The 15,000-nt window shown below is 33.7% G+C and overlaps 1 protein-coding gene across 2 annotated transcripts in view; it reads right to left on the bottom strand.

Moving 5' to 3' along the window:
- The window catches only part of LOC137621081 (uncharacterized), a 40,217-nt gene that overhangs the window by 11,419 nt on the left and 13,798 nt on the right, over window positions 1-15,000 (bottom strand). Inside the window, exon 6 of one of the 2 annotated variants that reach the window (XM_068351522.1) lies at window positions 13,037-13,821. The exons of the other annotated variant lie outside the window; for it this stretch is intronic. Within the exon in view, the coding sequence (XP_068207623.1) occupies window positions 13,297-13,821 (525 nt within the window). The 3' untranslated portion in view covers window positions 13,037-13,296. Of the gene's footprint in view, window positions 1-13,036; window positions 13,822-15,000 lie in introns of those variants that run through there. 2 annotated transcript variants of the gene reach the window in all.

Genomic DNA, 15,000 nt, shown 5'->3' on the forward strand with positions numbered 1-15,000 from the left:
TTCTTTCTGGATATAAAAAATGGAAATTTAAAAGGAAAGTTTGAATAAAGAAAACCTTCTAGAGTTTATTTGGGTGTATTCTAGGCAGTATTTAAAGGTCTTCTGTTTTATTTTTTTTCTGGATCTAACTGAAAATATTTAGAAATTAAGAAGGAAAGTTTGAATAAAGAAAATACTCATTGCCAAATAACCCTTTAGAGTTTATTTGGGTGTATTCTAAGCAGTATTTAAAGGTCTTCTGTTTTATTTTCTTCCTTGATCTAACCCAAGAAAATGAGAAATTTAAAAGAAAAGTTTGAATAAAGAAAATGTTCATTGCCAAATAACCCTTTAGAGTTTATTTGGGTGTATTCTAGGCAGTATTTAAAGGTGTTCTGTTTTATTTTCTTCCTGGATTTAACCTCCCAAAAAATTATAAATTGAAAAGAATATTTTTGATACCATGCGTTAGGTTAAAGAAAGTGCGTAGTGCATATAACTCCCAAGGAATTAGTGAGGTGTACTGTAGGCAGTAATTAAAGATGTTTTATTTTCTTCCTAGAGCTAGCCAAAAAAAATTGAAATAGAGATTAAAACGAAAAAGTTTTGGTACCAAGCGTTAGATTAAAGAAAGTTTGTAGTGCATATAACTGTAAGCATTAATTGAGGGCCATTGCAGTTTTTTTCGTACCTTACCTGGAAATACTTTAAAGGCTTCCAATATTCTGCAGCCTTCTATTATAACTCCGTTCCCACTTCATTTCTTTATTTTTACTGTCCAGCCCCTTTAACATGTACAGTTGGACACAAGATTTCTTGGCACATCTCGCTCAGAAGTGCACCCTGTCACACCCGTGCTGCTCAGAGAATAACCAAATAGCTATAGTCAATTCTTTTTAGTGAGGCACATTTGCACGGAATCGCAGTGGTGCCCTTTTAGCTTGGAAAAGTTTCCTGATCACTTATTATTATTATTATTATTATTATTATTATTATTATTATTATTATTATTATTATTATTATTATTATTAAATGCTAAGCTACAACCCTAGTTGGAAAAGCAGGATGCTATAAGCCCAGGGGCCCCAACAGGGAAGATAGCCCTGTGAGGAAAGGAAACAAGAAAGAATAAAATATTTTAAGAATAGTAACATTAGAATAAATATTTCCTATATAAACTTGTTTTAACAAAACAAGAGGAAGAGAAACTACATAGAACAGTGTGCCCGAGTGTACCCTCAAGCAAGATAATTCTAACCAATCAGATAGCAGGAAATTTTTCCGAGCTAGAAGGGCACCGCTGCGAGTCGGTGTAAATCTGCCTCACTAAAACAAGTTGAGTATAGTGTAAGGGAGATTGCAGACGTGGTGGGCGGGGCTAAAAAAGGGAACTCGCCCAACAGTAAGAGTGTGAAAGTGTGTCTTTTAGCTTTATTTCAAAAGCAGGTCTTCTGAAAGATATATAACTTTTAAAATGACATCTTTGCTCTTATGGTTTTATTTCAATATTCTTTTATTTTTTATTTACAATAAACGATATCGGCGTCAATGACCTTAGATGTCAGGATGCCAGAAAACCTCAAATCAATCAATCAATCAATCATGTGCTCTACCTCAGAGCGAGGCGTGCCAGGGATTCCTGTGTCCAACTGTACGGTCTTTACCTCACTGCATCTATAAGGTTTTCCACCAGTTGGTCCAAAAAACCGGTCCATATGGCCCAGATTCATATATCCCTAACTCCGTATTGCGTAGAAGGGGATAGAAATAAGAAAAATACGTTAAATACAAATAAAAGAAAGGGGAAAGCGAAGGGCGAGCTGTCCCTTTTTTATCGCTGATTTTTCCGTTATTGATTATTCCCTTTCATTTAGGTATCCGGTTGAGAGAAGATTCCAACGGGAATAGGAACTCGGAGGGGTGGGGAGGGGGTGGGGGTGGGGGGGTTGGGATTACACGTAATCACTCCCCCTTTCCACTCGGTTGTTTACAAGTCATTAATTATGACCATGAAGTAAACAGAAGTAATACCATTCATATGCCGCTTTCCAGCGCTTGATTAGTAAGGCGGCCTAGTGGGGTATTTTGCATTCAGTGCGCCTTATGTATTTCACTGTAGGCGTTACTAAAGGGCCATTGCAGTTGTATTATTATTATTATTATTATTATTATTATTATTATTATTATTATTATTATTATTATTATAGCTAATCTAGAACCCTAGTTGGAAAAGTAGGATGCTATAAGCTCAAGGGCTTCAACAAGGAAAAATACCCAAGTTAGGAAAGGAAATAAGGAAATGAATAAACTGGATAAGGTAGTAATGAATGAAGAATATAAGCTATTTTAAGATCCGTAACAATGTTGAAATAAATCTCTCGTATATAAATTATGAAGAGAGAATTATGTCACCCTGTTCAACATAAAAACCTTCGCTGCAAGTTTGATCTTCTAATGTTCCACCGATTGAAGTGTCAGATTAGGAAGATCCTTCCATAGCCTGCTCACAACTGGAATACAACTTTAAGAATAGTGTGTAGTGTTGACATTTATGATGGAGAATGCAAGATTGTTGGAATTAACTGCATACCTATACTCATTTTTTTTTAATAAGGCACATTTTCACCGACTCGTACAGGTGCCCTTTTAGCTCGGAAATGTTTCCTACCAGCTGATTGGCCAGAATTATTTTGTCCGGCCAATCAGCTAGAAGGAAACTTTTCCGAGCGAAAGGGACACGCCTCGTCAAAAAAAATTTACTATAGTAATGCGTACGGGAGGGTACAGTCTGAGAAGACATGAATGCAAAGAATAGTTAGCATTATGAAAAATCTTACTCAACAATAACTAAATAATGAAGAACTTCATAAAATATAATAAACTACTGAATGAATGAATGAATGATTTGAAGTTCTCTGGCATCCTGACATGAACTAACTGAACATGGCCGTGGGCGTGATATACTGTAGGTTATTGGTAGGTGGACGAGTAGGCGTGTTTGTGAAACGGGCGGGGATGGGTGGACTCTGGGAAGGGGGGTGGGGGGGGGGGGATGGCATGGAACATCTGGGAACTCCAACTAAGAACCAGTTCTGATTTTTTTCCTTTTTTTATTTACATTTTCTTTATCATCGATTTTTTGCCCTCATTATCCGCCTTATCATAATGTTATCTTCGGCTGGAATGACAGAAAAGATTAATGATGCCACTTTTTATATCTAATGAAGTTTTTGAAATTTTTATCCTTTTTTTGTATATGATAAAAAAAATCAAGCTTTTCTTTTGTTTTCGCATCCTTTGGCTTAATGAATATAGACCAGAATGCGGTTTGTCGAATACGTGAATATTACATGTCGAATACGTGATTATTACATGTCGAATACGTGAATATTGCATGTCGAATACGTGAGTATTGCATGTCGAATACGTGAATATTACATGTCGAATACGTGAGTATTACATGTCGAATACGTGAGTATTGCATGTCGAATACGTGAGTATTGCATGTCGAATACGTGAGTATTACATGTCGAATACGTGAGTATTACATGTCAGTGAAAAAAAACCTATGTATTTAATTGGATGTCATTTAACTTAATATTTGATTGAATCTAGTTTTAAGGTCGTACTTTTTATATAGAAGTAGGCCTAATTAATTTTATTTGATAAGGCTTGTGATAATGTTAGAATTAATGATTGAAAACATTTCAATCTAGTATTTAATTGGATGTCATTTAATTTGGATGTTTTTTAATCTAGTTTTAATGTCGTACTTTTTTACATTTAAGTAAATCTAATTAATTTTATTTGATAAGGCTTGTGATACTGTTAGAATTAATTATTTTAAAAAATTAGTCTAGTATTTAATTGGATGTCATTTAACTTAATGTTTGATTGAATCTAGTTTTAGGGTCGTACTTTTTTTTTAATATTTTAGTAGGCCTAATTAATTTTCTCTTTGATAAGACAAGTGATATTGTTAGAATTAATTATTTAAAGCATTTCAGTATAAACTCCGGGGAGGGTGAGAGAAAGTTGATTTTCTTTTTTAAATCTAAATAGGCCTAATTAATTTTCTTCCTTCGATAATGCTTGGGATAATGTTAGAATTAATTATTTAAAACCTTTCAGTATAGACTCGTGGAGGGTGAGAGAAAGTTGAATTTTTTTTTTATATTTAAGTAGGCCTAATTAATTTTCTCGCTTTGATAAGGCTTGTGATAATGTTAGAATTAATTATTTAAAACATTTCAGTGAATTTTATTGCAATAAATACTGGTAAATTTGTTAAACACTGCATTTGATTTAGGTGTGCATATTTTTTTTTGGTTTTTAAATACTTAAGTTTTCTTATAGGTTTATAAAAATAATTTTCTTAATATAATTAGTGATATATTAAATTAGAATTCCAATTAGACTCGTACACTAGCGAATTTTGAAATCCTATGATTATTAACAGACATGTGAATGAATGTAAAGAGTTACAATCAGCCAGAAGAAAATATCGTTGCCTGAAAATCACAAACTGATTCATTATTATTATTATTATTATTATTATTATTATTATTATTGTTGTTGTTGTTGTTGTTGTTGTTATCAGTATTATTATTACTACTACTACTACTACTACTACTACTACTACTACTACTACTACTACTACTATTATTATTATTATTATTATTATTATTATTATTAGCTAAACAACAAAACTAACTAGATAAACAGGATGCTACAAGCCCAAGGGCAACCAACAGGGAAAATAGCCCAGTGAGCAAAAGGAAATAAGGAAATAAATAAACAATATATGAGAAGTATTGAATAAAAATTTAGAATATCTTAAGATCAGTAACAACGTTAAATAGATCTGTCATATATAGGCTGTGAAGAGAGACTTATGTCAACTTACTTATACTTATGTCAACATTATCCGAATCAGCCCTAGAGGAACATTTCGTTTTGAAGACATCCCTCAGTATATTAACGTCGAAAATAATGCTTATTATTATTATTACTTGCTAAGCTACAACCCTAGTTGGAAAAGCAGGATGCTATAAGCCCAGGGGCTCCAACAGAGAAAATAGCTCAGTGAGGAAAGGAAACAAGGAAAATTAAATATTTTAAAAACATTTTCCTATATAAACTATAAAAACTTGAACAAAACAAGAGGAAGAGAAATAAGACAGAATAGTGTGTCCGAGTGTACCCTCAAGCCAGAGAACTCTAGTCCAAGACAGTGGAAGACCATGGTACAGAGGCTATGGCACTACCCAAGGCTAGAGAACAGTGGTTTGATTTTGGAGTATCCTTCTCCTAGAAGAGCTGCTTCACAAAACATGATCGTACAGATACATATATCGACAATCTTATGATTAGCTACCGTTGAAGTAAAGTCGATTCAAAAAATAATTTTTACATCGCCTACGAATTTGGGAGGAGGTTAGGTTTTCGCCCATAATTGTTTGTTTGTTTGTTTATGATTAGTGACCTCAGAAGGAAAGTCGATTCAAAAAATAATTTTTACATCGCCTACGAAGTTAGGAGGAGGTTATGTTTTCGCCCATAATTGTCTGTTTGTTTGTTTGTGAACAACTTCCTGGCCACAATTTTACTCATCGAGTTGTGAAACTTAATTAATTATTATTTTGAGACGCGGAAGTGATTCAGTTTCGAAAGTCTTAGGTCAAAGGTCAAGGTCTAACAAAAAGGTTGACCGAATTAACCCTAACCTTGACCCCAATTTCGCACATGGTTGTCACATATACTCTAAATACGTCTACAGTCTAAATTGATTCTGGGAAAGGCAAGCTGGTTTCGAGAAATATGCTGCCGTGGTGGAGTTCTGCACTCAGAGTGCCTTTCTAGTGTTGGTTATCAGAGACAACGATCCATCGAGGCTTAATACCCTTTCTTCTTCTTCTTCTTCTTCTTCTTCTTTCAAACTGGGCTATTGAATGGTGCCTCCAGGCTGTGCAAGGGTAAGGTGGCGATGGGAACAAAAGGTTTTCTGGGGAACTCAAGTGAACTTTGAATTAAATGCGTGTTTATTATGAGAATTTGTTGTAGTATTGGTATATTATTGGTGTATTAATTCAATTTCAACTTTAATACCGCTTATTGTATTTTTCGAAATGCTAGTAACGACTGGTTATTTCAGTTTAGCTCCATAGTAAGTTTTTTGATGACCTGGTATTTTCTTTATTCCTATCTATCTATCTATCTATCTGTATACTAAATGTTAACATTCAAAGATAACAGATTATAGGAAAATCTCTCTCTCTCTCTCTCTCTCTCTCTCTCTCTCTCTCTCTCTCTCTCTCTCTCTATATATATATATATATATATATATACAATATATATATACATACAATATATATATATGTATATATATATATATATATATATATATATATGTATTCATGTATATGTACATATACATATATATACACACATATATACATATATATATGTATGTTTATATATATAAATATATATACATGTTTATATACATATATACACAGATATATATATATATATATATATATATATATATATATATATACATACATACATACGCATATACACATACAAACACAGATATCTTATGTAAATATCCCAAATATAAACATTTGGGATTGACTGAATTCAAAAGAATAACTCTCTCTCTCTCTCTCTCTCTCTCTCTCTCTCTCTCTCTCTCTCTCTCTCTCATTATGCATTTATTGCATTAATATCTAATAATGGCTTCTATTAATCAAAGCACTCAGCAGTTGATCCTTTCAATCAACGTTTGTTCTCAGTTTTAATCGCAGGCTGTTAAGTCTTAATCACGTTCATCTCAAAAAAGACTTTTCTTGAAATGGATATTCTCATCTCTTCTGATTTATAAGCAGGAGTCACCTGTTCTCAACTGCATGAGATCATCCTCATTGCCTTTGGACTTGCCAAATTATTCCTTTGATTGCACTTGTATTTTCTTTTTGTTTTTTATATTATATAGTTTATTCCTTACTTCCCAATTTATTTTTCCTTACTGGGTTGACTTTCTTTGTGGTCCTTGGGCTTGTAATATCCTGCTTTTTTCATGCACTTTTCTTATTTTTTTTTTATTTTTTTTTTTTATAGTTTATTCCTTACTTCCCAATTTAGTTTTCCTTGCTGGTTTTATTTTCTTTGCGGTCCGTGGGCTTGTAGCATCCTGCTTTTTCATGCATTTTTCATATTTTATTTTCTTCGTTTTTTTATATTTTATTGTTTATTCCTTACTTCCCAATTTAGTTTTCCTTACTGGTTTGATTTCGTTTTTGGGGTCCTTGGGCTTGTAGCATCCTGGTTTTTCATGAACTTTTTATCTTTTTTATTTTTTGTAATATTTTATAGCTTATTCCTTACTTCCCAATTTAGTTTTCCTTACTGATTTGATTTCTTTTTTTGCGGTCCTTAGGCTTGTAGCATCCTGCTTTTTCATGCACTTTTCATATTTTATTTTCTTTGTTTTTTCTATATCTTACAGTTTATTCTTTACTTCCCAATTTAGTTTTCCTTACTGGTTTGATTTCGTTTTTGGGGTTCTTGGGCTTGTAGTATCATCTTTTCCCATTAAGGATTGCAGCTATTATTATTATTATTATTATTATTATTATTATTAGTAGTAGTAGTAGTAGTAGTAGTAGTAGTAGTAGTAGTAGTAATGCTTCTCTGAAAACACACATACGAAACATGTTTAAATATTGTTATTCTATAAAGCTTTGAATTGAAGTGGTTGGTTATTATTATTATTATTATTATTATTATTATTATTATTATTATTATTATTAATGCTTCTCTGTTAATACACACACTATATATCCGTTTGAATATTGTTATTCTAGAAAGCTAGGAATTGAATTTGTTGGTTATTATTATTATTATTATTATTATTATTATTATTATTATTATTATTATTATTATTATTATTATTATTGGCGAAAGAAGAATTAAAGAATCATCCCATAGGATATTTTCCAAACACTCACTTGACCAGACGAAGTTTTTACATATACCTTTTTTTTATCCTTCCCACTTAATAGACTCTTCCGAACCAGTGATGCCTTTTTATCGACGAGATTATCATTAGGGACATTGAAGCTTTTCGTTAGTTTTTTTCCCTCTGTTTGGAGAACCATTATTTTTACGAGGTCTCAGGCGGGACTTAACATTGGAAGAAATCTCGACGTATTGAATTTCATTGGCTATTTAGGCTCTCCACTGACCAAATGTTTAGATCAGGTGTCGTGGAATAAGGGATTGATTGCTTTCTTTGGTAAGTTTCTTTTGTCGCTTATGAGAAACTAATTAAATTTTATATCCGTGAGACGGTGAATTAGGTAACAGTGAGGGGTTATGGTTTCATTCTTATGGGTGAGATGAGGTTATTGCAAGGTGTGAAGTGCCGAAATTAAAGCCATTCATATCGCTAATATTGCTTAGCTGTTTATCAATATTGGTATCAGAATCATCTATTATGGTCTTCAGTCCCGAGGCCTTATGGGTAATCTATGTAAAATGAATCCTAGGTGTTGAGGAAAGGTCCAATTAAAAACGTTAAATGCCGGGCAACATTTATTCCAGGATTTTTACTGTTTTAAAAATGGACATACTGACGTGAAGGAGTTATATTAACTGTCACCAACCCGTAAAAGATAATAACAAAGTAAAGTATAATTACGGTCGCCTGTATTTTACTGAAATTCGTCTGAGAATAATATATTTTTACGAAGAATTTCCGATTAAGATTTCGAGTTTTTTTTAACAGTGTTTCCTATGGAGGGGTGTCTGCTACCCCACGATCACAGGGAGGCATCTATGATGTGGTTAATCTATGTAAAACGAATCCTACTGAATACTCACAGGCCTATGTTATGTTTAGGGGAGGGGGGGGGGGGGCTGTTATGGTGGATAGGGGAGAAGCATCATAGGAGGTAGTGTCTCCCCCTACAGACGCCCCTACGCCAAGACGTACAGCTGTGTTTGGACAGGACTTCTCTCTCTCATGTAGATCATGTTCCATCAGTGATCAACAGAAGTGTTATCTTGGGTCCTGCCTACTAATCTGTCTTACCTGTCAAGGTGTTTATCTTAGGGCTATATGCTGCCTTCCTAATGGTATCCCCGACGGCTCACATAGCCCTCCCTAAAACCCACCCCACCCCCCTCTGTACCTCGTCTTCGGGGTGCTTGTTTTACTACCGGGTGCCAAATCATATAGGATTCAGACGCTGTTCAATAAGAAAAAGAAAGAAATAAAAGAGTTGCATAAATACCCAAAGGGATTATCATCCTCTGTGTATGTGTGTGTGTGTGTGTGTCATCTTCACCACTGGTATAGTTCGCGTTGTCCTCGCTTTTTTTTCCTGAATCATACGTGTTATTCTTTGCTACTACTTAGGATCTCATAAGGTTTCCATTATCCTTTTTTTTGTAATATCTTTTCTGGATGTACTCGATTTTTTTTCTGAGTGATACTAGTTATTCTTTGTTACTACTTAGTCTCTCATAATGTTTCCATTATTTTTTTTTTATATATTTTATTGTTGCTATTAATTCTTCGTAATATCTCTTAATGCTATCATTGGTTTTTTACCTTTCAATAAATGTTTTCAAAGGTAATGTCGAGGCTTTTATTCATTATTACTTCTAGACAAGACTATTGTGATTAACCTTTTTGTATTTAATAACGTTATGTAATTAACCTTTTCATTTATTATCTCCTGATCGATAAAGGTCATTGGTTTAAATATCTCCTAAGGATACCGGTGACACTACTGGGTACTCTCTTAAGATAAAAAACAATAATAAGTGAAGATCCTTTAATATCTTGTTGATTAATTATGAAATTGAGTTTGATTGTCATTCAATATTCAAATTAGTCTTTTTTTAGAATGGGAAAATTTCATTTTTTTTTATTTTTGTCATTGGAAATAGAAATATTTGAGCGGAAGTCTGGAACGTTTGAATATAGCTTAAGAATTTTTCAATGGAGTTTAGGATTTTTTTAATGTAGCTTAGGAGTTTTTGAATGTAGTTTAGGAACTTTTTTCAATGTAGCTTAGTAAGTTTTGAATGTAGCTTAGGACTTTTGAATGTAGTTTTGGAATTTTTGAATGTAGATTAGGAATTTTTTAATGTAACATAGAAATTTTTTGAATATAGCTTAGGAGCGTTTGACCAGAAATCTTATCAATTATTCAGTGTTACTTTCTTTGACATTCCATTAATAAAAAAAACTAGAATTCCTTGTAAACACTGGCGTGAATAAAAATTGTATCAATTATTCCGTGTTATCTTTTGTATTCCATTGAGTACAGGCTAGAATTTCTTTTAAAAACTGCGGTACAGGAAACATTCTTGAAGAGTGTCATGGAAACCAACCTATCAAATATTAGCTTTATTTACACCGATAACTCATTTACACATAAAGAAAAATATCACTAAAGAAACAAGTAAAAAGGCCTTAATTGTATTTTACATAAATAAACAAGAACAAAATGGCTGTATTTTTTTTATTTATATTAAAATAGTGATTGTATTTTTTTTTTTTATTTCGTATTGTTTATTTGCTCTCCTTCCATCTATATTTGCATTCTTATTATTCTATAATTAACTTGAATGTTATTTCATTCATGTTTTTGTAATATTTTCCTTTTTTCTACACATTTTACTTATTCTAAGACTTTTTTTTCTTACAATTATATCCTTAAAGCTTATTTTCCATTATCATATTCATTATAATTACAAACTTGTCAAGCTTCGATTTCAAACACTCGCCAATTAAGAAAGATAATCTCGAGCCATAAGTTAATTACTTTTGTAAATCATCTCCAGCCATAAGTTAGTCACTTTTGTCAAACATCTCCAGTCATAAGTTAAACACTTTTGTAAATTATCTTACGCAATAAGTTAATCATTTGTAGATCATCTCGAGCCACAAGTTAATCACTTTTGTAGTTAATCACTTTTGTAAATAATTTCGAGCCATAAGTTAATCACTTTTGTAAATCATCTCCAGTCATAAGTTAATCACTTTTGTAAATCATCTCCAGTCATAAGTTAATCACTTTTGTAAATCACCTCCAGCCATAAGTTAATCACTTTTGTAAACCATCTCCAGCCGTAAGTTAATCATTTTTGTAAACCATCTCCAGCCGTAAGTTAATCATTTTTGTAAACCATCTCCAGCCGTAAGTTAATCATTTTTGTAAACCATCTCCAGCCGTAAGTTAATCATTTTTGTAAACCATCTCCAGCCGTAAGTTAATCATTTTTGTAAACCATCTCCAGCCGTAAGTTAATCATTTTTGTAAACCATCTCCAGCCGTAAGTTAATCATTTTTGTAAACCATCTCCAGCCGTAAGTTAATGATTTTTGTAAACCATCTCCAGCCGTAAGTTAATGATTTTTGTAAACCATCTCCAGCCGTAAGTTAATAATTTTTGTAAACCATCTCCAACCATAATTTAATCACTTTTGTAAATAATCTCCAACCGTAAGTTAATCACTTTTTTAAATCATCTCCAGCTATAATTTAATCACTTTCAGACATAAATTATTAACTTTTTTAAATAATCTCCAGTCATAAGTTAATCACTTATAAATCATCTCGAGCCATAAATTAATCACTTTTGTAAATTATCTCCAGCCATAAGTTAATCACTTATAAATTATCTCAAGCCATAAGTTAATCACTTTTGTAAATTATCTCCAGCCGTAAGTTAATCACTTTCAACCGTAAGTTAATCACTTTAGTAAATCATCTCCAGCCGTAAGTTAATCACTTTCAGCCATAAGTTAACCACTTTAGTAAATCATCTCCAGCCGTAAGTTAATCACTTTCAGCCATAAGTTAACTACTTTAGTAAATCATCTCCAGCCATAAGTTAGTCACTTTCAGCCATAAGTTAATCACTTTTGTAAATCATCTCCAGCCATAAGTTAATCACTTTCACCGTAAGTTAATCACTTTAGTAAATCATCTCCAGCCGTAAGTTAATCACTTTCAGCCATAAGTTAACCATTTTAGTAAATCATCTCCAGCCGTAAGTTAATCACTTTCAGCCATAAGTTAACTACTTTAGTAAATCATCTCCAGCCATAAGTTAATCACTTTCAGCCATAAGTTAATCGCTTTTGTAAATCATCTCCAGCCACAAGTTGATAACTTTTCTAAATCATCTCCAGCCATAAGTTTATTACTTTTCTAAATCATCCCAGCCATAAGTTTATTACTTTTGTAAATCATCTCGAGCCCTAAGTTAATCACTTTTGTAAAACTTAAGAAAAACGAAGGCTCGAGTTCAAGTGCGGCCGCACCCTCATGTCAATTTACTACCATTAGCATGCGGCGAGAAAGTTGATCCAAATATTTCTACCTTTATTTGATCCGGTCCAGGATCTAAATACTGGTTCTGTTAAAACCTCTGAATGATTATTGTTAATTGAACCCATGCTGGCAAGATGCTGTTGAGTCCGGGGGGGGGGGGGGGTAAGAATCTCTGGGTTGGGGATTTGGGGAGGGCTGGGGAAGATGATGGGGAAGAGGTCTTGTCTGAATGGGGATTGGAAGATGTCTTCATGAGTTTTATTGATGGGTAATATTCATTTCATTTTAATGATGTTTTTTGTTAATCTTATTGAATATAGCTGCATTTTTAGAGAGAGAGAGAGAGAGAGAGAGAGAGAGAGAGAGAGAGAGAGAGAGAGATGGGTAATATTCGTATCATCGTAATGATGTTTTTGATAATCTAATTGAATATAGCTGCATTTTTAGAGAGAGAGAGAGAGAGAGAGAGAGAGAGAGAGAGAGAGAGAGAGAGAGAGAGAGAGAGAAATGGGTAATATTCTTATCATCGTAATGAAGTTTATGTTAATCTAATTGAATATAGCTGCTTTTGTGAGAGAGAGAGAGAGAGAGAGAGAGAGAGAGAGAGAGAGAGAGAGATGGTAATATTCGTATCATTATAATGATGTTTTAGTTGATCTAATTGAATATAGCTGCATTTTAGAGAGAGAGAGAGAGAGAGAGAGAGAGAGAGAGAGAGAGAGAGAGAGAGAGAATGTCTATGAAAACCACCTGAATTCTCTTAAAACATGAATATCCATAACTGACAAGAGATCAGACGTAGACTTGAGATAACAATGCAAATTCCAGATGAAAATGTCATTTAGTGGAAGCTACCGAGAGCGTCTCCCACTGCGAGGTAGGATACCTCGGCGATCCTTTGGTGTCGAAGGATATGTAGATGTTGGGATTAAGTCCCGCCAAGCAGACTGCAAAAGGGTCATTACAATGGGATCATAATCCCGCAGTCCGTCACATTCACCTGGGTGATTCGGGTCTCCGAAATGGCCGCATTCAGGACCTCCAAGCCGTTCTCCACTTGGCCGAAGATGGTGTCATCCCGCTGGGATAGCAATCCGGGGCTCTTGGTGCTAATGATGAACTGGGCGCTGCAGGCGTCGCCCCAGCTGCCGGCGGCCATGACCGACCCGGAGACCTGCTGTCTCCAGTATTCCCCTCCGCGTCCCAGATCTGGAAGGAGCGAGGCCCCCCCTGTGCCATTGTTGTACTGGTAGTCGCCTCCCCGGACGAACTCGGATGGAGCTCCGCGGTTAACGACGGCCAGGAGACGGGTGTTGGCGTATGTCGGGCCCCGGAGGCCGGAGCACAGGAGGGCGAACTGCTTGGCCCGGCCGGTGTCTGCCGGCTCGAGGCGTATCTGGACCCGGCCTCTGTTTTGGCCGTCCCAAGCGAAGTCCAGGAATGTCAGAGTCGATTCGGTGTTCACGAGGTCGTAGATTTCTGTGTACTGGAGGGAGAGAGAGAGAGAGAGAGAGAGATTATGGATTAGATTTGATTTTGATTGTAGCTACGATATTAAAAGCGTTCTGGAAATTGTATAATTGGCCTTATTTCATAACTAAAAGCTAAAGATATTTTTATGAACTGAGTTAAAAATATGAACCCTCAATGTAAGCTTAAGAGATTTTTCAATATATAAATTATGAACTTCGCTTACATCCAATTCCTATGAATTTAAATTATTAACTATGTATGAAATAAAATTCTAAAACGAATATATAAACTCAAGTCTACGTTCTCTCGATTAGAATTAACAATCAAAAATGATAATTTCTATTATACATAATAGGAAATGAGAAAGTTAATCCAATATCCAAAAGCATTTTTATAATTCCATTTTATCTTTATATTATTTTGTATTTTCTATCGGCTGACGATTTTGACTTATGATCTTAGGATGAACTTTGGCCTTTGAATGTCGTCTCAAGTCGGGCTTAAGTAAATATTTGCTTCGAGGTTACATTTATTGCAAATACACACTTACACCTTAACTCGCAATAAATCAATTCCAGTAGTCTTTTATCTAGAATAAACAGTTTTTTTATATTTATTTTGAAGAAAGTAAACTTGAATGTAATACTCAAATTATACCGGCATTATAAATTTACAGCAGTACCTATAGAGATATTTATATTATATATATCTATATCGATATCTATATCTATATATCTAAATATCTATCTATCTATATGTATATATATATATATATATATATATATATATATATATATGTCTATATCTATATCTAAATTTCCCCAACGTAATTCCACGAAAAATAGTTTTTACATTAATTTTCAAGCTAGTAAACTCAACCTTAATAATCAAATCACTCTAGCATTATGACTTTACCTAAAAATAGACTAATCTATATTTCCCTAAAAATAATTTTTATATTCATTTTTAAGGAAGTAAATTTAACCTCAATAATGAAGTCATTCCAGAAATATGACTCTACCTAAAAAACCAATAAAGATATCTATACTTCCCCATCATAAGTCCACGAAAAATAATTTTTATATTTATTTGTTTCGACACTGTCCTGTCAGGAACCACTCATAAGGATACTGGGAGCTCAGCTAGCTCCCATTAAAGATACCTGGAACTCAGCTAGCTTCCAGTATTGATA

Source organism: Palaemon carinicauda, chromosome 27, assembly GCF_036898095.1.
Source record: "Palaemon carinicauda isolate YSFRI2023 chromosome 27, ASM3689809v2, whole genome shotgun sequence".
NCBI lineage: Eukaryota > Metazoa > Arthropoda > Malacostraca > Decapoda > Palaemonidae > Palaemon > Palaemon carinicauda.